Genomic DNA, 21,301 nt, shown 5'->3' with positions numbered 1-21,301 from the left:
AAGTAAATCCCGCATTAAGTCATAAATTTATCCTTAATGCTAATTGATTTCTCTTAGCAAAATATACTTATTTAAACAGTTCCATATATAATTGAAACTAAAAAATTTTTCAATTATGCTGTTGCACGGCTCCAAATATTTTCAAAATTTTTAAATTCTAATAACCATAATATCCATAAATAACCACTCAATCTATTGAATTTGACAGCGGGTTGATAAAAATCAAGTCGATTGTGTAAAAATTACAATTAATGGCTAAACTATGTATCCTTATAAATTGGAAAGACAGGATAAATTATTTGTTTGTATCAAATTCACAAAATAAATAATTTTAAATAATAATATAATTTATTTATCGCCGTAAGATGGGCGACGGAGGGTGAAAAATATTTATCTGAAGTTACAAAATAAATTGTAAGCTTTGAATAAATTTAAATTGACATACTTTTGTTACTTTGATCACTACAACTCTATATAGATGCAAGAACGCTGAGGGATTCGCTACTATCTGCCTCCGGTTGTTACCGGGTTAATACAGTAGAGTTCACTGCAGTGTTTTGGTTTTGCCCGAACTAATAGAGACATCGTCTAAGGCAGAGTACGTCAACATCCGCCTACTGATGAGCCCGTTGGCGCACTCTGGACAAAACTATCGATTTGACGGTATTTTTTTCACTTTAAATGTGGTCTATGTCAGATTGCGCGGATTGACAAACAAAAATTTTGAGATTTAATGAATATTAAATAAATTTTGAATACAAATATGAAAACTATGGATTAATTTATGCTTTAAAAATATTTTTATATACACAGAATCCAATTTTTATATCAAATCCGTTGTTACGTAGTTCCTGATGGAATTTATCCAAAAGCGATACGAATAAAATTGGATGATTGCAAGTTAAAAATAGACGGACGCCGGACTACTGCATAATTGCCAAACATTTTTTATGAACAATAATTTTATTTAAAGATTAAAATATTGGCCAAGTACTCACGTTTCATTTTGCAGTCTATTGTCAACCAATTGCGCTGAAATAGGGGCAGATAGTTGTCTTACAAGTTCGTCGCGTTCTCGTTCCTTTTGTTGGATTGTTTCTTGTAATTTTTGTTTTTGTTTCTGGTACTCTTTAAATAAATCACCATTGTAACTTTGATCAAGATTATCACCAGCTACAACACCACGTGCTGGTATCACTGTGGGCTCTGGTATTTTAGCAGCAATACCAGTTGGTTTCTCAGCTAAAGAATCACGTCTTGAACTTCTTGCAGTTGACAGAGCTGGTGATTCACGACCTGGCAAACGTCTTTCTGGTGTTGATGCTGACGATGGATTTGTTTTATGTCCTAAAATAATAAAAATTAAATATATATTAAATCATAAATAAAAAAATAATAATATAATATTTATAAAATATAATAAAAATATTTTACCTTCAGGACTTTGGGATTGTCCGCGTGCTCTAGCTGCTGTTTTAGCCTGCGCATTAGCAATAGTCTCTTGTATTGACGGTAACTGTTGTTGAAACTCAACATAACTTGAGCTGAGAAATACATCGCCTTCATTTTCAAATAATCTGTCGACACTTGTATTCATTATCTTGTTATTTTTGAATCCAGTCAAATGAAAACTAGCAAATGATGATCGTGACATGGGATTAATATCACCAGTTGAAAGCGCCATTAGTGCGGCTGATGGTAGTGTTGTATTTCTAGGCCCAGGACTACGTGGACCCAAACCGGCTTCCAGTGCCGGTACGAGACTTCTCGACATCATATCAGCAGCAGAACGTGGCCTGGTAAATGGCATCGCACTGTGTGGGAAGGTCTTTGGTTTTATTGGAGTTATCAGCATATGTTCAGTCCATGACGTCTCCAAAGATGGTCTCTCAAGTCTCTCAACGTCTACGTTCAATGTCCTCTGGGCGAACGGCACCGCAAATGTCTCTGGCGGTATACTTTGCAACCAAGACAGTAAACTTAAGTCTGAGTCACTGAACCCAACTGATCCGTCTAGTAATCTAGAGAAGCTCATTTCAACCTAGAAAAAAATTCATAGTGTCAGCTTAAATACTTACTATCTTAATTAAGTTAAGTGATTAACAAACCTGTTCGCTCTCCTTGGAGCCAGTGGCTTTAGCTTGACAATAATTAACACATGACTCATACAAAATTCCCTTGATAATTAATTGAATAAGTCGGTCATTTTTAGCCGAAGCAATGGGATGACTTGGATCAGTCTTTCGGTCACCGGGTAAAAATTTTTCAACAAGGGAGTGGACTTCCCTGAAACATTGGACTCGGGCGTTACTTGGATTCCAATCCTTGTACTGCAAATGATCAGTTAGTCGTGGTAATGTCAGTAGCAAACAAAGGCTACTGTATTCTTCTTTGGAAGGTGCTACTTTTTCAAGATCACTCAAGACTTTTACAACCTCCTCGACAGCATTATCAACACTGCCGTTGGTACCGGCAATGATAATATTAGCCTCTGATTTAATGCAAAGTAATTCGACATATTTGTGACGTAAAATTGAGTAGGTGAATTTTTTCATGTCAAAATCAGGTAATGCCTCTAGCGGCTGAATGAATTCCAGCACGTCGTCCCATTGTCCATCTAGAATCAGCTGACGTAGGAAGAGAACGTCATCACTGTACTGACCATTTATCACACCGGTCTCTCGTTCAAGTGAGAGCTGAGTGATGTGAAGGTCACGGCCGTGAAGGAACTCGAGGGTCAGTCGCACCACGTCCTCTTCTCGCAGCGTCAGATGCGCCGCCGGCATCACGTACCGAATCCGCAACCTGAAATCATCACTCATTTTAATATGCATACAAATAATATATTTTTTTAGTTCATTTTTCCGTTGACGGATACCAAGTTATTGACGCAATAATTAGACATCTCATTGCACCAAAAAAAAAATGTAAAGTAGTAGAGTGGAATTTATTATAAATTATTTAAAAAATTAGCTAATTGTTAAATCAAATATTTGCGTAAAAAAAAAGATGTGTTTTTAAAAATTTTTTGAAATCAGTTTTTTTCATGACAAATGATATTGTATGAAAAAAAATTATATCGAACTAAACTGTAGCCAGTTATATATTTTGGCTTTAACTGGGCCAAAGATAATCGGTCCATCGCTTAGTTTGTTCAGAATTTTAGATCAAGTTTTGAAACTATGTACTTTTAAGTAAAAGTTATGTTTTCGCTCGCGATTCGCTTATTTTAAAAGCTTACTTCAACAATTCCAACTTCGACTCAAGTATTTATGATATATTTTTAAAATAATTCGTGAAAAAAATAAAAAACCACTTCCTTTACTCCCATTTTATAGTAAACCCCTGATTATTATTATTGTTATTAATTTTTCAAATATTTAAATATTTAATTATTAATTATGGGTTTAATATTTAAAAAATTATGCTTTGGAACAGAAATTTTTAATTTCTAATAAATCAAAATATAAATTTTTTTTTTTTCAATCAAAATTTAATAATTTGTAGGGATTTTTTATTTGCGAAATTTGTATTTTCAAATTGTAATGAAATAGAGTAAATTTTTTTTCTTCGAAATTAAATGATGACTCAAAACAAATGGTTGCAAAAAAAAAAGTTACAAAACCAACTACTTGGCAAATTAAAAAAAAAAACTTATTTATTTGAATGTTGATGCACTTTATTATGCTGACTTATTGCAAAGTGTATGAATGCATAAAAAAGAGGTCTGTGATATTTAGCTAATCAGAAAAAGATGGATGACAAAAAGAAAAATAAAATAAAAAGTGAAACTACGTCAAAATAAAAATACTAAATGAAAGCACATAGATGTAAAAGTTATTTGAATGAATATGTTAACATAGCTTTTTATTCAAGCGGGATTTACGGTCTGGAAGACGTCTGGCCTTTGAAAAATAAACCGCTACCGAAAGACTGCGATAGATCTTTTTAAATCACACTTTAATATCACTTCAAATAACGCTTAAATCTTTTTTTAATTTACTCAAAATAGTGAAAACAAATTTTTTTTTATTTATTTTACAATGAATACACCGTTTAATTGTAATTAAAAGCTTGCGTTTAAACATTTGATTAGGAAATACTGTAAATTCGAGGAACAAGTGATAGAGGTGGTGATGAAACTTGAGACTTTTTAGTCAGCAAATTGAAACTTGAATTTATCGGACTGACGAGTGGCAGTTGCACAGTGCCAGTCTTACATACAACTTCGCAAAGATAACAGAACATTATGAATATCGTATTACATTCAGTGGTAAGAGATAGTTTTTACTATTTATCGACAGTTTATGTGCTAATTTCAAAAATCATTATTCATTTTCTTTAACATTATTTAATACTACATTATTTCCTTTTGTTTATTAGATTATCGTACTAGTATCATGTGTGATATTTGGATATGGGGATATTCTCTTTAAGCCTAATTCTGGGCAACTGGGTAATTATGGTCAAAATGGACAATTTGGGAATCCAGGGTTAGGACAATCTGCGTTACCTGTACAGTCTGGATATAATAATCAATTTGGACAATTTGGACAACAATCTGGACAATTTGGACAACAACCTGGACAATTTGAACAACAGTCTGGACAATTTGGACAACAACCTGGACAATTTGAACAACAGTCTGGACAATTAAGACAACAGTCTGGACAATTTGGACAACAGCCTGGACAAATTGGACAACAAGCTGGACAATTTGGTTTACCTGTACAACCAGGATATAATAATCAATTTGGACAATCAGGACAAGCTGCTCTACCAGTTCAACCTGGATATAATAATCAATTTGGGCAAGTTAGAATATCTGGACCACTTAGTCAAATAGAGCAACCTGGAATGTCTGGGTCATTTGGACAATTTAGATCATCTGGATCATCAAATAATCCATTTATGAATTCTGTACATTCAGAATTTGAACGTTACCAAAATCTAAATAAAGAATTAGAAAAAACAATTATGGAAATGATTCAAAACAAAACGCTTCAAGTACCACCAAATTTTTCACAGTTATCAGGATCACTACAATCACAAATTCATCAACTACTTTTACCGTCACTATTTCAAAATGTTCCTCCGAATATTCCTTTACCTGCTCTACCTCAGCCTCCATTACAACCCAACCCAATTAATCCTTCTTGGATACCGTTTCAGCAAAACAATCAACAATGGCCCAATATCAGACTCCACCGATCTTCACCTGCCGAAATTCAAACACTTCAATCGCAAGGTTATCAAATTGTAAAACTCCGAGATTATCAAAATGTAAGTTACTTAATTCACATTACAATAAGAAATTGAATAGTACTCAAGTATAATTATTTTACATGAATTAAAAAAATTTTAATAGTTTTTATTTTGCAGTTCAATCAACTCCCGAAACCAGGATTCACTTTTTCCGGACTCAATATTGGGAACAACGAACAAACATCTGATAAACAAAACAACAGCTCGTTGGCCAAGAACTCGACCTTAGATGCATCAAAAAATAATTCAAATAACCAAGAACACAGTAAGTAAACTAATAAATTACTACTAAAAGCTTCTGAGTTTCGAATATTTCAACAACAATTATTTTATTACAAAAAATCAAGAAACAGATCTACGTGCAGCGAGTTCAGAAGACGATTACATCGTCGGATCTCCTCTGCAAATTTACAAACATCAACAAAATATTGAGCAGCATCATCCAGCAGGAAAAACAGATCTCATGAATACATTCTATTCAAACAGTTCCAAAGAACAGGAATCAAAAGGCTCTGAGTTTAAAAATTCAGCATCAAATTCAAAAGAAAATCCTTCAAATTCCTTCACTTTTAGTAACTTTACACAAACGAATAATTTCAACAGACAGTCAACTAACGCATTTAGCAGTTCTACAAAATCTGGACAACCACAGCTTCCAAACGATAAAGTAATAATATTTTTATATCTCCTGGATTGAAACTACTAATTTTAATGCCTGCTTAGCCAATCGAAACAAGTCAATTTCAGACCAATGCAATTTAGTGGGTTGAAAATGATCAGTTCTTCCCTGGGGCAGAGAACGTCTAGTCTCTGCTTGCTAACTTAGTTTCAGACAAAATCAATCCGTCAGAACCGCATTTGTTTATTGTAAGCCTGATCAGAAGACTCATATCATGCGCTATTGGTCTTAAATGTCTCGTTTAAATTGGCTCCAAATATTCAAATTCTAAGCTTCAATATGGCGCGAAATCAAATACAATGTCGTACCTTATAGAAAATTTCTTTAAAAAAAATGATATTGTTTCAGGACGGAACCGATGGGTTAAAAAAAAGATTTGGTGACGATTACATTGGATTAACAGAAGAACTAGCCAAAAATAGATCAGAATTATCTCAAACAAAGGCACCAGCACAAGTATTTTATAGAGCTGCGTTCAATGGAAACCCTCACAATCCAGTAATATTATCGTCGTCTACCAAAACCATGGCTATACCGCTATCAACTTCAAACATTTACAATCACAACCCATACAACTCCTACACTCCTGTTAATTCTGCTGGACGAGCACTTTATCCATTATCAAATGTTTGGCCGAGGTATGCAACGTATAATAATAATTATCAAGCAAATTTAATGAACTCGATGCCGAGGAATTTAATCAACCCTATGAATAATTTTCAAAAAAAATTACCATATGGACCATCTTATTATTATAATAATTATCAATAATTATTATTATCATTATAATTATAAATTTTTTTACTTATTGCTCTAGTATTTTGTTATTTGTTGACTTTAATTAATTAATTAATTATAATTATTTCATCGGTTTATTGTTAGTATTTATTGTTTGATAAAATGAAGTAATTATATAATTTTAATTGACGTTTTTCTATATATATTTTAATGAATGATATATCATTGTGAACCTTATCGAACTCCGTCCAATATAAATTGATTATTTATAGAAATTAATAATAAATAATTAATGACTTATGTAATTTAAATTTTAAAAATAAAAACTAAACTTTAATTGGCAATTATAAAATTTATTTAGAAAAATTTAATCAAAGAAATGGATTAATTTTTTTTACAAACAAAAAAGTTTTTGTAAAGAGTTAAATTGTGTCTGGAGGTTAATGTAATTGTCTAATTTATCTGTTGAAATTAATTGAGTTAGGCACCCGTGGGTTGACATGAAGGATCGAAGGATCAGGATAGTAGAGTAGTGTAGTACAGTGATGTAGTTACCAAGTTAAAGGGAGAGATGTCAGAAAATATAGCAAGTAAGATTTAATATCGATCAAGAAAGTTTAATTTATCTTAAAATCCCAGAGGCTGCAATCTGTGATATGTTCAAGTATAAGTTAAATTAAATCGTAATTTTCAATTTCATATAATTTTAAAATGAGTAATAACCTAGCCCGCGGTACTTTTATCTATTTTTTCAACCGTATAAATTACATTTTTTTATTCTCCTTGAGTTATTTTTTTGCTGAATTTTATACTCATTTGAGGCAGATTTATTTTCATTTCAATAGAAAAGAAAAAAGTTTTTAGAGTAAAGAAAAGTCTTTGGTCTGAGATACTTTTTTTTTTTTGTTATCACGATAGTATAACTTTTTTCTACAACGCATTAGATTGACGAAAGGGATCCATTACGGAGTTCTAATGGTCCCATTGAGACGTTGCACCTTTGACCCTTTACTTTAGGAAAGACTGAAGACACGGAAAACACATACGCTATTGGACAACCAGTTTGCTCAAGTAAATGGGAAACTGTTGGAAACATTTTCTCTATTTTCATTTTCAAAAAAATCTTTTTTTTTTTTTTATTTCTAATTTATACATTCATCTTTTTATCCGCGCTCTTTTATCTTGTGACATACATTCCTTAACACTTTTCGCGGTTCACCACACATATGTACGACACTAAAATATTTTTTTTATCTTTTAAAAAAAACCACTGCAAATATTTTTTTTTTATTTTAATAAAGCAGTTGTAATTTATTAACACGGAATTTTTTTTTTTTTTTTATTAACAATTTAAAACTAAGTATAAAGAAAAGTTTAACAACGGAACTAGATAACTCCGCTTGCGCATTTTTTATTATTTTATTTTATTTGTTTTGTTACGAAAAGGCTCAAGAACACAATACGGAAAAGCAAGATCTTTATTTATATTTATTACAAGGGGAAAATGATTCACGATTGTCGACAGTATACTGTTCATATATATTTTTTGTTGCGGACACTTTAATTTGTCGGATAGCAAACTGGGTGTTAGTGGGAGTCTTTATTATTCAACCGGAGTATACGTCGATTTTTTTTATGTTCGAGCAGCCCAGACAGACGTGGATTCAAGTGAAGGGTGGATTAAAGAGAGATTAAACACGCTGGAATTTTTCCTAGTTTCGCTTCAATGATTATCCTCAAATTTTTCCCTTACTTTTTCTTTCGTTAAATTTATATTTTTTGCTCAGACCGTTCGCTTGTCTATTTTTACCCTTCAAATTATTTTTTAATTAATATTATTGATCTATAATTGCTGAAGATTTTTATCAGACTAGAATATAATATCACGAATAAATAATTCATTTATTCTAGTCCGTTAAATCTTATTTCAATTATTTAAAAAATTTCACGGATAAAAAAACGTCTAATTTAAATGTCAAAAATCAATGATCCTGAAGTTAACAGACAATCAACAATTTTTGGATTTTATTTTTTAACAAATAAATTACAAAAAAACTAAAAAATAAAAATATGCACATGTAGAAAATTTAAAAAACTATGGGTGCAATTTTTTCAAATATTTTTTTTTTTATAATTTATTGCTTAAAAAAAATGTAAAAATTATTAAACGTCGGCTAACTGTATTAATTAAAAGATATTTTTAAAAATATTAATAATTTTTTTTTTTTACTTCTTACAAAGTAAAATGTAACGGTTAAGTTTTTCTACTCGTGCTTGACGACATCGTCACGGCATCAAAATTCTTAATTAAAAGAGCACGCACCTATTACTCATTATGCATTCTGCCATAGGACTTCCGTAAATATATTTGTGTATACTATAAAAAAAAACATTGAACCAAATTTAAAAAATTTAATTAACTATTGTCTTTATTTGTATAATCTAAATACTAAAAAATAAATATCAAATTGAATAAACCGTAACTATAAAATAAAATAAACAATAATAAGCAATAAAATGATTTCTTTTATCAAATTACAGGCTTACTTTTTTCTACCTATCTTGTTAGGTTTACGAACGTCCAACATTCACAATTCTATATACGTACTAATTTAAAAAAAACCACTGACTCATCTGTAGCGAAAAACTGCCAGTAAGAAATTTATTTAACGATTGGTTATAGTGTGTGTTATATTTATAGATGACACATTCACATACAAAGACAACTAATATAATAAATATGAGTTGCAATAAAAATAAAAAAAATTAATATGATATAATAAATGCGATATAATACCGGTAGACCGGAAACACGTGCTCAGACTTAAGTCACGCGGCACACTGACCGTACTTTTATTTCTCATAACATTTGTCGTCTTCCGCGAATGACGTCGCGACGCTGAGTGGGCGTCGGGTTCGTAGTTGCTCGAGATTTATCTATAACTATCATGGACTCGAGGTTGAGAAAATTTTGCGCAACGCAACTACTCCAAAATCTACGAGCAAGATCGATCTCTCCCTCTACTCTTTACTCTACTATTTCAAATATCTCTTTCACTATTTCTTTTTTAGTCTATTTAAATTCAACGGAATGTCATCGACTTGTAAAATAAATATATTACTAGTCTAACTTTCATTACATTGTCTATTAAATTTATTTAACTGAAAATATTTTTTATTTAAAAAAAAAAAAAAAAAAAAAAAAAAAAATATGATAAATTAAATTGTTGATGTTTAGTAAAAAATTAAAGTGCTTAGTAGGTCAGTATTTTATGTCTTGATGACAGTGACAAAGACTTACAATCATAATCAAGCATTCGCCAATGCGAGACCTTGTACACACGATGCAATAATAACGGATTCTTGTTACAGCCACGTGAAATTCTCAGATGACTGGTAATTTTTCTCAGACAATTCTATTATATTATAGTTAAATATCTAAGTTATCTTAAAGATAAACAATTAAATATTTTAAATTTTTCGTTTAGTCGACGAGAGAAAAAAACAAAAATTACGTTTTTTTAACTGACAGGCAATTAATAGTGACCCAATTTTATTTATCAAAGAAGAATTATTTATCGACTTTCAGTAAAATTCAGTGAAATTTCGCTTTCACATCAATTAAATTACGTTTATGAATGTTATTCAATTTTCAAACTGGTATAACACTTTTTTCTTAAACTTTGTAACAACAATAATTATTAATTTGATTTTTCCAAAAAAAAATTTGTAGATTTTAGAGATTGATTCAATAAACTGTCAAATTTAGTTCATTTTAAGAGGGGTCTGAGTTTTTTCTCTATCACACTCAAGTCGACGAACGGTACTATCCTGAAAATTTGTCTACGTTTTTCTCTTAAACAAACAAAAATTTCTGAAAAATGAAAACGTAGACTTCTAGATTATCGAGTAATGCAAGCATCGTTTTCAGTTTTACGATTAAAGGTTTTGTTTGAGAGAAAAGCTTAGACAAAAATCGCTAGAAACCCTGCTTCCCTTGGTGGAAATTTTTCGGACTTCTGTCTTAAAAAGTCTTGGGAACTCTGAAAAAGTCTTTAGAACTCTAGAATTGAGTTTTTAAGACAGAAGTCTGAAAAATTTCCACCAGGGTCACCGATAAGGAATTAAGATTAACCCACAATGGTATTCTAATGTTATTTCGCATGGAAATTATTTTTATGTAAAATGCAATCGTGTTATAGTAAACCCAGAGCATATTGGCTACTTGGTGGAAGCTTTAATAAACACATGGAAAAATTACTATGGTCGTAGTAAAAGTAACAATGATTATGTCACAAATTAATGTAACCATTGTTAATTTTTCTGTGGTCATTTTAATTTTTCAATGTGTTTATTTAAATTTCCGTCAGGTGGCTAACATGGTTCAGCTTTACTATGACACCATAGCATTTCAAACTAGAATAATTTTTCAGTATAGTCATATTATAATTAGTAAAATATATTTTTTAATTAATCGGAGTATTACTGAGTTTAAAAATTAATGTGTTTCTGCAAATTCAAATATTCTAGTCTATTAAATTTATTTTAAACACCAAAGAACTCGAAGTTAAATTTGAATCGAACTTCACGTGGACTTGCACTGTTTTTTTTTTTTTTTTTTCACAGAACTAATGAAAATTTCAAAATAAATAATTTAAAAATTAAACTGTAAAATTACTTTTGTGATATACAGCCGTACTTAATAATGCATTAATCAAAACTGTCGTAAATAAAAAACAATTACCGTTTATATTAATCGGTAATAACACATGATATTTTGGAAAATTAAACGTTTTATAAATTACCATGAATCGTATCCTTTAAAAATACCATGAATTGTTGATTATTACAAGTAATTCCTATAAATTACTGCATAAACTATGAAAAACAATGTTGATAAAAGTAATGCCATAAATTATAACATAAATACAAACTAAAACCCCGGTTGTAGTCACTCTCAAATTAAAATTTATAACCAATGAGATGAGCTTAGATTCTAATTTAAAGTTTTATTGTAACAAAGTTAAAATTGAAAAGTTTTACTTCACTGTTTGAATTTCCCGGTTTATTTAAATAAATTCAAATTTTTAAATCAATGAAATCATTATCAATTATTTATTTATAATTTAAATATTCAGTGTAAAAGTATGTAAATAAAAAAAAAATATTTATAAACTTTGAACGAAATAAAAGTTTTAAAACAAACTTATTGTGATAAAATTATGCAGTGGATTATTGTGGGAGGATGAAGAAGAAAATAAGCAAAGAGTGTAAGAGTGTAAGTAAAGACCGGTCCAGGAAAGCCACGACCTGTCCATGAACTTGTTCATCTTATCTTTACTATTACATTACATATATTATAACTTCTTATCCTCACTTCCGTATAATGCTAAATTACCATAAATCACTAGCTGCAACAACAGTAATTTATACTCATTATTTAATAAAAATAAATTGATAATTATTATCAAATGTTATTCAAATATATTGATGACTTTTCTAAACTCAAAAATTCAGGCCATAGTTTCCACACTAAAAAAAAAAAAAAAAAAAAAAAAAAAAAATGGATACGCTGAGATGTTTTAGATCTCAGTGCAACGTTCGTTCCGGCCCGAAGAACTTTAGTAATTGGCCATATGTAATTTCTGCAATATTTATGATTATGTATATTAAATTTATATATAAATTGTCGGTTAAATTTGAATCAATATTTTTTTTAAAGCAAAGAAGTAAATAAATACTTGTTTAGATATAAATTGTTACAGCGCGCGTGCTTTTAATAATAAATTACGATAATTATAAATAAACGCAAGTAGGTTCGACTTTCGATCGCGTATATATTGATGATTCTCATTACCAAAGCATGTGCAAGACATTTGAGAAAAGTTTCTCTGACCTGAAAATTCATTTGACAGATCGTTCTGGTCCTGTTTTATAAAATAAATTTTCATTTAATATAAAACGTTTTTTTTTATCATTTTCAAGTTTTCTACAAATTCCACAGTAACAGAAAATAATTCAACTGCAACCAATAATTTGATGTTTAAAAAATAATGAAAAATCGTACGAATGCTAATACTAGAGTATGGATATATTTTGAATCCTCGGTAATAATTTAATTTAAAATTCCCATACCTCCCTAATGTATCCTTTGAAAAATCCTCAATAGCAGGTATTGTCGATGACGTTGCCACGACCATTATGACGTAAATTAAATCCCATATCGTAACTTTCCTTTATGATTAAATAATTTTCGTTTTTTTTTTTTAAATTAAAAATATTTTCAACTATGAAGTGCGACGCATGAAAATTTGACTACCCCTTCAACAACTTTATTCACCCCTAACACTACTAACTTTTAAATATTAATATAATCAGCAAAAAAAAATTAGTAAAGAAAATAAAAAATTTTCTATAAAAATTTTGCTGATTATTTTTTTTTGCAATTATTTTATAACACGTGAAATCAATAATAAAAAAATAATTACACTTATGATCTGCAGTACGAGAAGATACGAATGAAACTGAGGATTGAACGTATGTACACATACACGGCGCGTTCACCTTGCAAAACTAAAGTGCGGTGAAGTGGTAGAGAGGAGAGTTAAGCTTCCTTCTTGTATAGACTCTTCTTCGTTCCTGTCTCTTATTTTCACGACGAGAAATTCACGACGTGCCTGACGACGACGTTGCTATTGCAGTTAAAATAAAATAAAACTCAATACAAATAATAAATTACATCAACTCATTCCGATCCTTGTTTACGATTATACTTAACATTTTTTTAAAAATCCTTTTTACGACTACTGTGTTTTATCTTTCAAATAACTCTATCGCGGGGTAATTATTGAAGCTATTATTGTGTTTCAAAGTGCCCTGAATGTCTTAATCTCAATTATCATTCACAGCTTTTATCAGCCGAGAGTACAACATTTTAAATGAACGAATGTACGGAAGTATTATTTCCGGAGAAAGGGTACATGGTTTGATTAAAGTGCAATCTAATAAAATTGATCGATATTTCATAATTTGAATATACAACGTATGACGTAATCAATATTTTTATTAAATTTTAATTTTGTTGAATAAAAAATTTAATAGTTTGAAAAATAATTTAGTTTTAATTAATGTAATGCAAAAATTCATTTACTAGATTTCATTTATGGTAAAAAAATCTAGTTCAATAAAGAAATTAATAGATAAATAACATATCAAATTAAAATATTATTTTATCTACTGATTTCTCTTTAAATTTATGATCTCAAGTTTTCATAAACCAAAAAAAAATATTTTATGCAAAATACTGACATTTAATTCTATTTTTGAATTTTTACTATTGAGATTAAAACTGAAAATTTTTTATATCTAGTTTTGTATTTAAAATACTTAAAAATGACCATTGGCTACTTTAATTTTATAAAAATTTTAATTAATTATTTTTTAAAAATAAAATAAAAATATTTGATAACTCAATTTGTTCAATTAGTGTCATCTCAAAGTACAAAAAAAAAGTTAACGATCTGCGAGTCATGACAAAAAATTGTTTTGTTATTTTCTTGAGGATCACAATTTTTTTTTTATTTAAAAAAAAAATAGAATCTGAGGGTCGGTGTTCCGGTCGAGCCTCTGAGCACTGGCAATTAAAAGGTCGTTAATCTCTTTCACGGATAATGCATGCCCGCGTGGACTATACGCAACTCACACTCTTCATTCCATCTTACATATAAATATATATATTTTTATGTATATATATTATATCTTCAAACACTTCGGCAAGCTTTTAATAATATGATTCGCGCTGTAAAAGTCACAGTCTAAATGCGATGTAATACTCGTGTGTATTTAAATCTATGACGCCATCATCTTTATATATCTATATATTTTATCATATTTATTTACACAATCTCATTAATGTTTACTTCCTGAGCGTTATTATGTTTTAAATTATTTAATCCAATAAGAGTCTTGTCAATTAAAAAATTTGATAATTGGATTTTGTATTTCATTTTTTTATTTTTTTAAAATTCAAATCTCTGTACTGTACTGAAGGCGGTAAATAAATAATCGCGGTACCATAAAGGCAGTAAAAAAATTTTTAAACTCGTGGTAATTACAATGCATGTATGAAGATTGTCCAATTTAGCAGTTAGTTAATATAAGACGACTTTTTAAATACATAAAAATTTACTCATGTGCTACATGCCAACGATGTGAGACCAATTGTGACTCTTATATGAGAGTAAATGTAACGCGAGAATAAATAGTCGAGTGCTTTTAAAGAATTTTAATTGAGCTTGTTGACGGATATTATATAGTTATTCTATATTAATATATCCATTTAAGAATTATTTTGATTTAAATGAGAATAATTGATTTTTAATCTTTAGCTCTGTTTATTTTTTTAAAAATTTTATAGTGTAAAGACATCACGAAAGATAAATAATTTTAAATTTTTATTTTGTTACGAAAAAAAATTACGGTTCTGCGCATCGAAAAATTGTTTCCAGCCTAAAACTAGAAAAATTTTACCCGATTTTCGCGGTTTTTAAATTTCAAATGACATTTTTCTAGTTGATAAAACGTAAACTAATTTTTTAAACTGTAAAATTTATTATTTCAAATTATATTGTAATTATTAAGACATATTTTAATAATTACAGTATTCTATTAAAACTAATCAGCGAAAAAAGTAAACCACAACTTTGACACATTCGGTTTTGAAAAAATATTTGTACTTAAACTGTAATTTTTATTCTACTCGATGGTCGCGATATTTTTTTGATTAATTACTTCTTCAATTACTGAGGTATTATTAAAAAAAATAAAAATCTTGAATCATTAAAATTAAAAATAATGAGATAAATTTTAGTAAAATCATTAAATTCAAAAAAATTTATAATCGTGTACAAAAAGTTCTCAGACTAATTTTTAATTAAATGAAATAAATAAATCTTTAGCAAATTAATATTTAATTTAAATTAATCAATAATTTATTAAAATAACAGTAAAGAAACTGTATTTTCGATCTGGTAAAAAAATTTAAAAATAATAAATCAAAAAACGGAATTAAATTAATCATCACATAAAAACATGAATATTAAAAAAAAAATGATGGTTAATTCATACCTCTGTAACTCAACTATCCTCTGACCATAAAATAGATCGAAGCAACAATAAATATCCTCGATCTATCTTCATGAAACAACAATTGAGAGTGAGTCGGTACATCAAGCGTGACATAACGGTCCACGATCACATTTCTCTATCAAGTTAACGAGTCAAAACACAACAAAAACTGGTTTCTGCCTACCGGATTATAGTTCGAAAATAATTCTCAAGATCAAGTGCCCAATGTGCAACACCCGGCTCCATCTGTCCAACCAGTCTGGCGCCTCACATATAACCCACCCATATTCGTATATATATACATTCATATATATATTTCTGCTCTATATTTACTGACAGAATAGCAGGTCAAATGAAATAAAGACGTCCAGGATTTATGCAACTCAATAACTGCTGCGTTCTATCCCTAGAGATTTATCAATCATTTTTTTTTTTTTCGCTTACATTAAAGTCCAATCAAATTTATATTCTCATTGATAAATATCGCGTGTTCTACACGTGCTCTAATACAAAAAAAAAATAACAGCTCACATTAGGATCACGGATAAGGTAAACTTGAAAACGATAAATTTATATATATATATATATATATATATATATACAAATATTAGTCATTTAACCGGTATGTCTCGCAAAACCTACAGATCATATATGTTTTATATATAAAAAATGTATATATATTTGTACAAATATATATATATATATATATATATATATATATATTGAATTATTAATATAACTAAATAAAACTTGATCTTACGTTAAATAATTAATTAAATAACGGTATGAAATTCTTCTCATGCGTTACAGATTTTTATTTTATAATTTAAAATTTAAAATTCAGTCAACTGTATCATTATATGTTGAAAGATTTTTCTAAACTAATTAATGACAATTAATTAAAATTTTAGATAAGACAAAAATTAGTGACCAGTAAGATAATTTTTAATAGGAAAAAAAATTAAATTGCTTCTACTCATTAAGATTGAATAAGAAAGAGTATAATTGAGGGAATATTTATAAACAAAAAATAATTATGAAAATGTCAAAAGAAATTAATTTAAAATTTTTGATATTTGAAATAAAACTGGGGTATTAAAATTAATTGGTAATGAGATAATTAAAATAAGTAATTGTATGATTGTCGCTAAATAGTTAATTAGCAAAAAATAAACAGATGACAGTAGGGTTGATGTACGGTGCTTTTATAGAGGTCTAATCGATGATCATATGATATTTACTTCAAAGAGGTTGGGTTTAAGTTAACTACGAGAATTTGAATGATAAAATATGTAGCGGGTATGACGAGTGTATCGATAATACGATAATTACGTAATATTTGTTTTAGAACATGTAAATAAAAGCTACTTACCGCTGGAATAAGTGTAAAAACGTCAGGAGCTAAATACACACACCTACACACGTTATATTTCACTGAAGAATCTGTTGGTTCGATTTATTGCCGCTCAGCGACACTATCCGCAGCGATTCAAGAGACACCAATGGTCTGTTCGGATTCTCCGCTCGGCGCACTGGAGCGCTTGCAATATACCCGGGAAAATTTAAATTCATAATTAAATTTAATTAGTAGAAAAAAAGTGAATTACCAATTAAAAAAAAAAAAGTATTAATTATCAGTGTATTGATTAAAGTGGAATTTAAGTGAAACAAATCTTAGTATTTCAAATCGATCATTAATTAATAGAAATTAATGTTAATTTCGTGTGCGGAAAAAACGTCCCCTGGGGTGGCGGGTCCGAACACACCAATAGAAATAAAACAACAAAAAATATATAACTAATGAATTATTTTAAATATATATATTCATATGTATTTTAAATATATTTATACTTATGTATATACGTAGTCCCGTGTCTGCAACCTGTCTCGTAGTATTAAAATACTGTCTCGTATTTTTGAATTTGAAATTGTACGAATTGATTAACGCGAAGCAGAAAAGCTGAGCTCTATTATCGCCATATCAAGTTCATACGATTTATTTACTATAAATCATATTTATAATTATTTATATATTGTTATTTATTATGAGTGTGAATGTCGCAGACATCAGTTAATTTTTAAATAATTAATAAAATGCGCGTTTAAAGAATTTTGAAATTAATAAGTGCATTTTTTATAAATATTATTTTTTAAATTATTTACCCTATTTGTTTATAATTTGAAATTTTTCTGATGTCTGCTACACTCTCACTCGTAATTTACTCATATCTACAAACAAATTAATTATTAAAGAAAATAAATTAAATAAACAATTTGAATGTTTGTATAGTTTCGCCATTCTGAATTGAGCGCCTTTTGTTAAAATACGCGGGAGAATTCAAAATTAAATTTTGCCAATAAATTAAATAAATATTTCAAAAATCAAATATCTCCAAAATACTTGAACTACGAACGGAAATGTTTCCGAATTACATTTTATGCAAAAAACCGTCTTTTAAAAAAATTTTTTAAGGTTCACTGACAGTCGGTATTACAGATTTTCTTTGTGAATTTACCATTATCGTGTGAGTACTTTGGTGGGTTGATTAATTGTGTATAAAGGTTTGCCTGCAAGCCCAATCATCTACTCGTGGTACGACCTCTAGTGGTAATTTAAGTTTTTAAATGTAAACTCGCCTCAATGATTTCAAAATTGGCATCATCATCGCTGATTGTATCGTTTACAATCGATTTTTACACTCGTAATTGTGATTTTCTGAATTTGGTATACTTCGAAAATTTTTACTTTTGACGATTTGCCTGCAAGCCACTCGAAGTTTTTATTAATCGATTTTGTTATTAACACTTACGGAAGAGGGCGCAGGATGTGCGCTAAAAAACGCGGGAAATTTTTTTCATTTAAAATATATGATATTTAAAATTTCAAATTGCCCGGCTATTTTTTTAAAAAGAATTTATGTATAAATTTGAAAATTCTAGATTCAAAATAATTAATAATTAGTATTTTTTAAACGTCATAATTTAGCCCGCGATTGAATTAATTAATCACTAGATTCAAATTTTTAAAAAATTCGCGCGCATTAAAATTTTTGTTTAAACGAAATAAAATATTTTAAAAAACTTCTAATAATTATTACATCTTAGTCCGCTTACTTCTAATTACTATAATTTCAACCTTCAAAATTTGCGGCTTTACTTTTCCCTCATCTCACCCTGTTAAAAAAATAAATTTCACTTTTTTATGATCCAAAATTACTACAGCATAAGTTTACATTACAAGCGAACAATATCCAACCTCGGACTTGAGTAAAATTTTTTGAAAATTACTTAAGTTCAAAAACCCAGGCACTCATTGGTGCTGCCGCATTATTTTTCCGGTTTATTATAAGTACGGGATTAGTATATTAAAACTACAATTATATCAATGAGGTAAGTAAATATATTACGAATAAGTATGAGAAATTAGTGGGGAGAAAAATTTTGGGGACGTTAACACGACAAGTCAATAATTAATCAGTTATCACACCGCAAGCATCAAGTGCTTATTAAATTTGAAATATAGTCTCGGTCCTGATAAATAAATTAAAATTTTAGTACAACTAATTATCGTAGTCTGCAATGTTCTGTAATAATAAAAAAAACGAAACATGTCTCATAGAAGAATAAAAGTAGTTGATATCGAAGAAAGTATGGTAAATTTGGACAGCAAATTTCGAAACGTCGTCTTTACTTCAGCTTTGGCGCCGCCTGTTACATCAAATTTAATTTATTCAAATTCTGCAGCATCAACTTTTACCAGTTCTAGTACTACTTCAACAACATCCAGCTACTTTAATACTACTGCAGTACCTCTAAACCCAAATTCTGCATCATCTGCTTCTACAACCACTACTGCGTCTACTTCAAACAATTCAACTGCTCAAGACGACTCTCGTCGTGTTCCCGACTCGCTTTTGCCACTTGACCATTAGCTGAATAAATTGGGCTAAAAATTGATTATCGGAAATTAAATAATGGACAATTAATAAAATTAATTAAATGAAAAAAAAATTACTTGGCTGGAAAATATTCAGTAAAAAAAATTTGAAGCTGACGGTGGACTTTTGTGCTGGTGTTTGTGTCTGTGTTTATAAATTTATGTGAGTAGCAAAGAATTTATAGTGCTAATAATAGAGTACATAAAATTTGATAATAAAGACTTAAGAGATTATCAGTGAGTTTAATTATAAGTAATGATTTTAAAATAAATATATTTATTTAGTGCATCAGTCAAGATGAGTCACGATCCTGAATATTCATGTGGAATGCCATTGGAGCCTGCTAAAACGGTGTTAACTCAATCAGGGGGAATGTATTTTGATCAGGTTGATTTGGACGGTAATTATCTATTTTTATACTTTTTTTTTCTTTAATTTTTTTTATCCTGAGGGTAGTAGATAATTAACAATATTCTGATTTTTTTTTTCAATGAATCAATGACAAAAAAAAACTGAAAATTCTATTACTCTAATTATCAGTTGATATAAAATGTATACTTTAATTATTAATTATTTAATTGAATGATAGTTTTTACAAAAAAATGTTTTTTTCAAAAAATATTTTATTTTTAATAAACAAAAAAAATATTTTTAAGAAATTAATTTCTTTAGGAACTGACGTAATTAATAAAGAAAGTATTTTATAGGAGTTCATTCGATTTTATTATTTCTTCAATAATTATTTTATTAATAACAGCAAATAAAAAAAATTTAAGTCGTTAATTTTACCCGAAACCGACGTAATCATTTTTTTGATGGTTTATTTTAAATTTAAATCTAAAAATAAGTAATTGAATTACTTTTTTTCAATAAATTTGTTATTAATAAAAAATAAAAAAAAATACTAGGCCGTTAATTTATCTGAGAACTGAAAATTATTTTATTTCAATAAATATCAATATTTTATTAAAAAAAAAAAAAATATGATTTTTCCCGAAAATTGACACAATGAATTTTCCCAAGAATCGATATGAATTTTATTATTTACTTTACTAATATAATCCTTAGCATAAATTTCAAATTTACCACCACAAAATTGAATAAATAAAAGCTTAACAGAAAGAATTTATTTGTCTCAAATTTCACTGGAATCAAAAACAGACATTCCGAAATTTCTAGTGCGATCTTGTCGCGAAAATAAATAATTCAAATAAAAATATTTAAATTAACATTCACTATAAAAATAAATTAATTATAATCGTTAACAAAAACACGAAATTAATTTTTTAAATTTCGCGCCTTCTGCGCCAGCGCTGCGCATTCAAAAACTTCCCACAACTTTAATTCCCTCAGTTATTTAATTCAAATTCTCAAAATTAATTAATGAAAAAAAAAAATTAACAGTAGACATAATAAATAAATCGATTATTAAAATCGATAGTCGGAAGTTCGATAGTTCTCTGGTATAAAGGCTTTAGTACACAAACTAAACGTCAGATGTCATCATAGTTTGTTACAAGATGGCGGGTGAGTGAGTGTCCGCGGACGGGACGAG

The 21,301-nt window shown here is 28.8% G+C and overlaps 3 protein-coding genes across 10 annotated transcripts in view; 2 read left to right on the top strand and 1 right to left on the bottom strand.

Annotated features, from left to right (window-relative positions):
* The window catches only part of LOC103577342 (WD repeat-containing protein 47), a 48,856-nt gene extending 31,587 nt beyond the window's left edge, over nt 1-17,269 (bottom strand). For 2 of the 5 annotated variants that reach the window (XM_053739768.1, XM_014442161.2), the window contains exons 1-4: nt 12,818-12,897; nt 2,109-2,805; nt 1,435-2,041; nt 999-1,347 (exon numbers count right to left, since the gene is read on the bottom strand). In XM_053739768.1, the coding sequence (XP_053595743.1) occupies nt 999-1,347; nt 1,435-2,041; nt 2,109-2,805; nt 12,818-12,882 (1,718 nt within the window). In that variant the 5' untranslated portion in view covers nt 12,883-12,897. Of the gene's footprint in view, nt 1-998; nt 1,348-1,434; nt 2,042-2,108; nt 2,806-9,229; nt 9,455-12,817; nt 12,898-15,808; nt 16,061-17,180 lie in introns of those variants that run through there. The other 3 variants (XM_053739771.1, XM_053739770.1, XM_053739769.1) reach the window with 3 other exon arrangements.
* Nucleotides 3,728-6,949, top strand: LOC103577343 (mediator of RNA polymerase II transcription subunit 12). The gene is made up of 5 exons (XM_053739772.1): nt 3,728-4,273; nt 4,384-5,283; nt 5,383-5,530; nt 5,613-5,932; nt 6,293-6,949. Exons 1-5 carry the CDS (start codon nt 4,250-4,252, stop codon nt 6,713-6,715), a joined length of 1,815 nt encoding a protein of 604 aa, XP_053595747.1. The 5' UTR covers nt 3,728-4,249; the 3' UTR covers nt 6,716-6,949.
* A 1,983-nt stretch (nt 17,270-19,252) lies between the features above and the next one.
* LOC103577340 (serine/threonine-protein phosphatase 4 regulatory subunit 1) overlaps nt 19,253-21,301 on the top strand; it is a 67,033-nt gene continuing 64,984 nt past the window's right edge. For 3 of the 4 annotated variants that reach the window (XM_008557938.3, XM_008557937.3, XM_014442135.2), the window contains exons 1-2: nt 19,253-19,908; nt 20,031-20,146. In XM_008557938.3, coding sequence (XP_008556160.1) covers nt 19,808-19,908; nt 20,031-20,146 — 217 coding nt within the window. In that variant the 5' untranslated portion in view covers nt 19,253-19,807. Of the gene's footprint in view, nt 20,147-21,301 lie in introns of all 4 variants that reach the window. The other variant, XM_053739766.1, reaches the window with a different exon arrangement.

The sequence above is a fragment of the Microplitis demolitor genome, chromosome 6 (genome assembly GCF_026212275.2).
Source record: "Microplitis demolitor isolate Queensland-Clemson2020A chromosome 6, iyMicDemo2.1a, whole genome shotgun sequence".
Lineage (NCBI taxonomy): Eukaryota > Metazoa > Arthropoda > Insecta > Hymenoptera > Braconidae > Microplitis > Microplitis demolitor.
The sequence above is the reverse complement of the archived record's forward strand: the minus strand, read 5'-3'. Positions and strand labels throughout refer to the sequence as shown.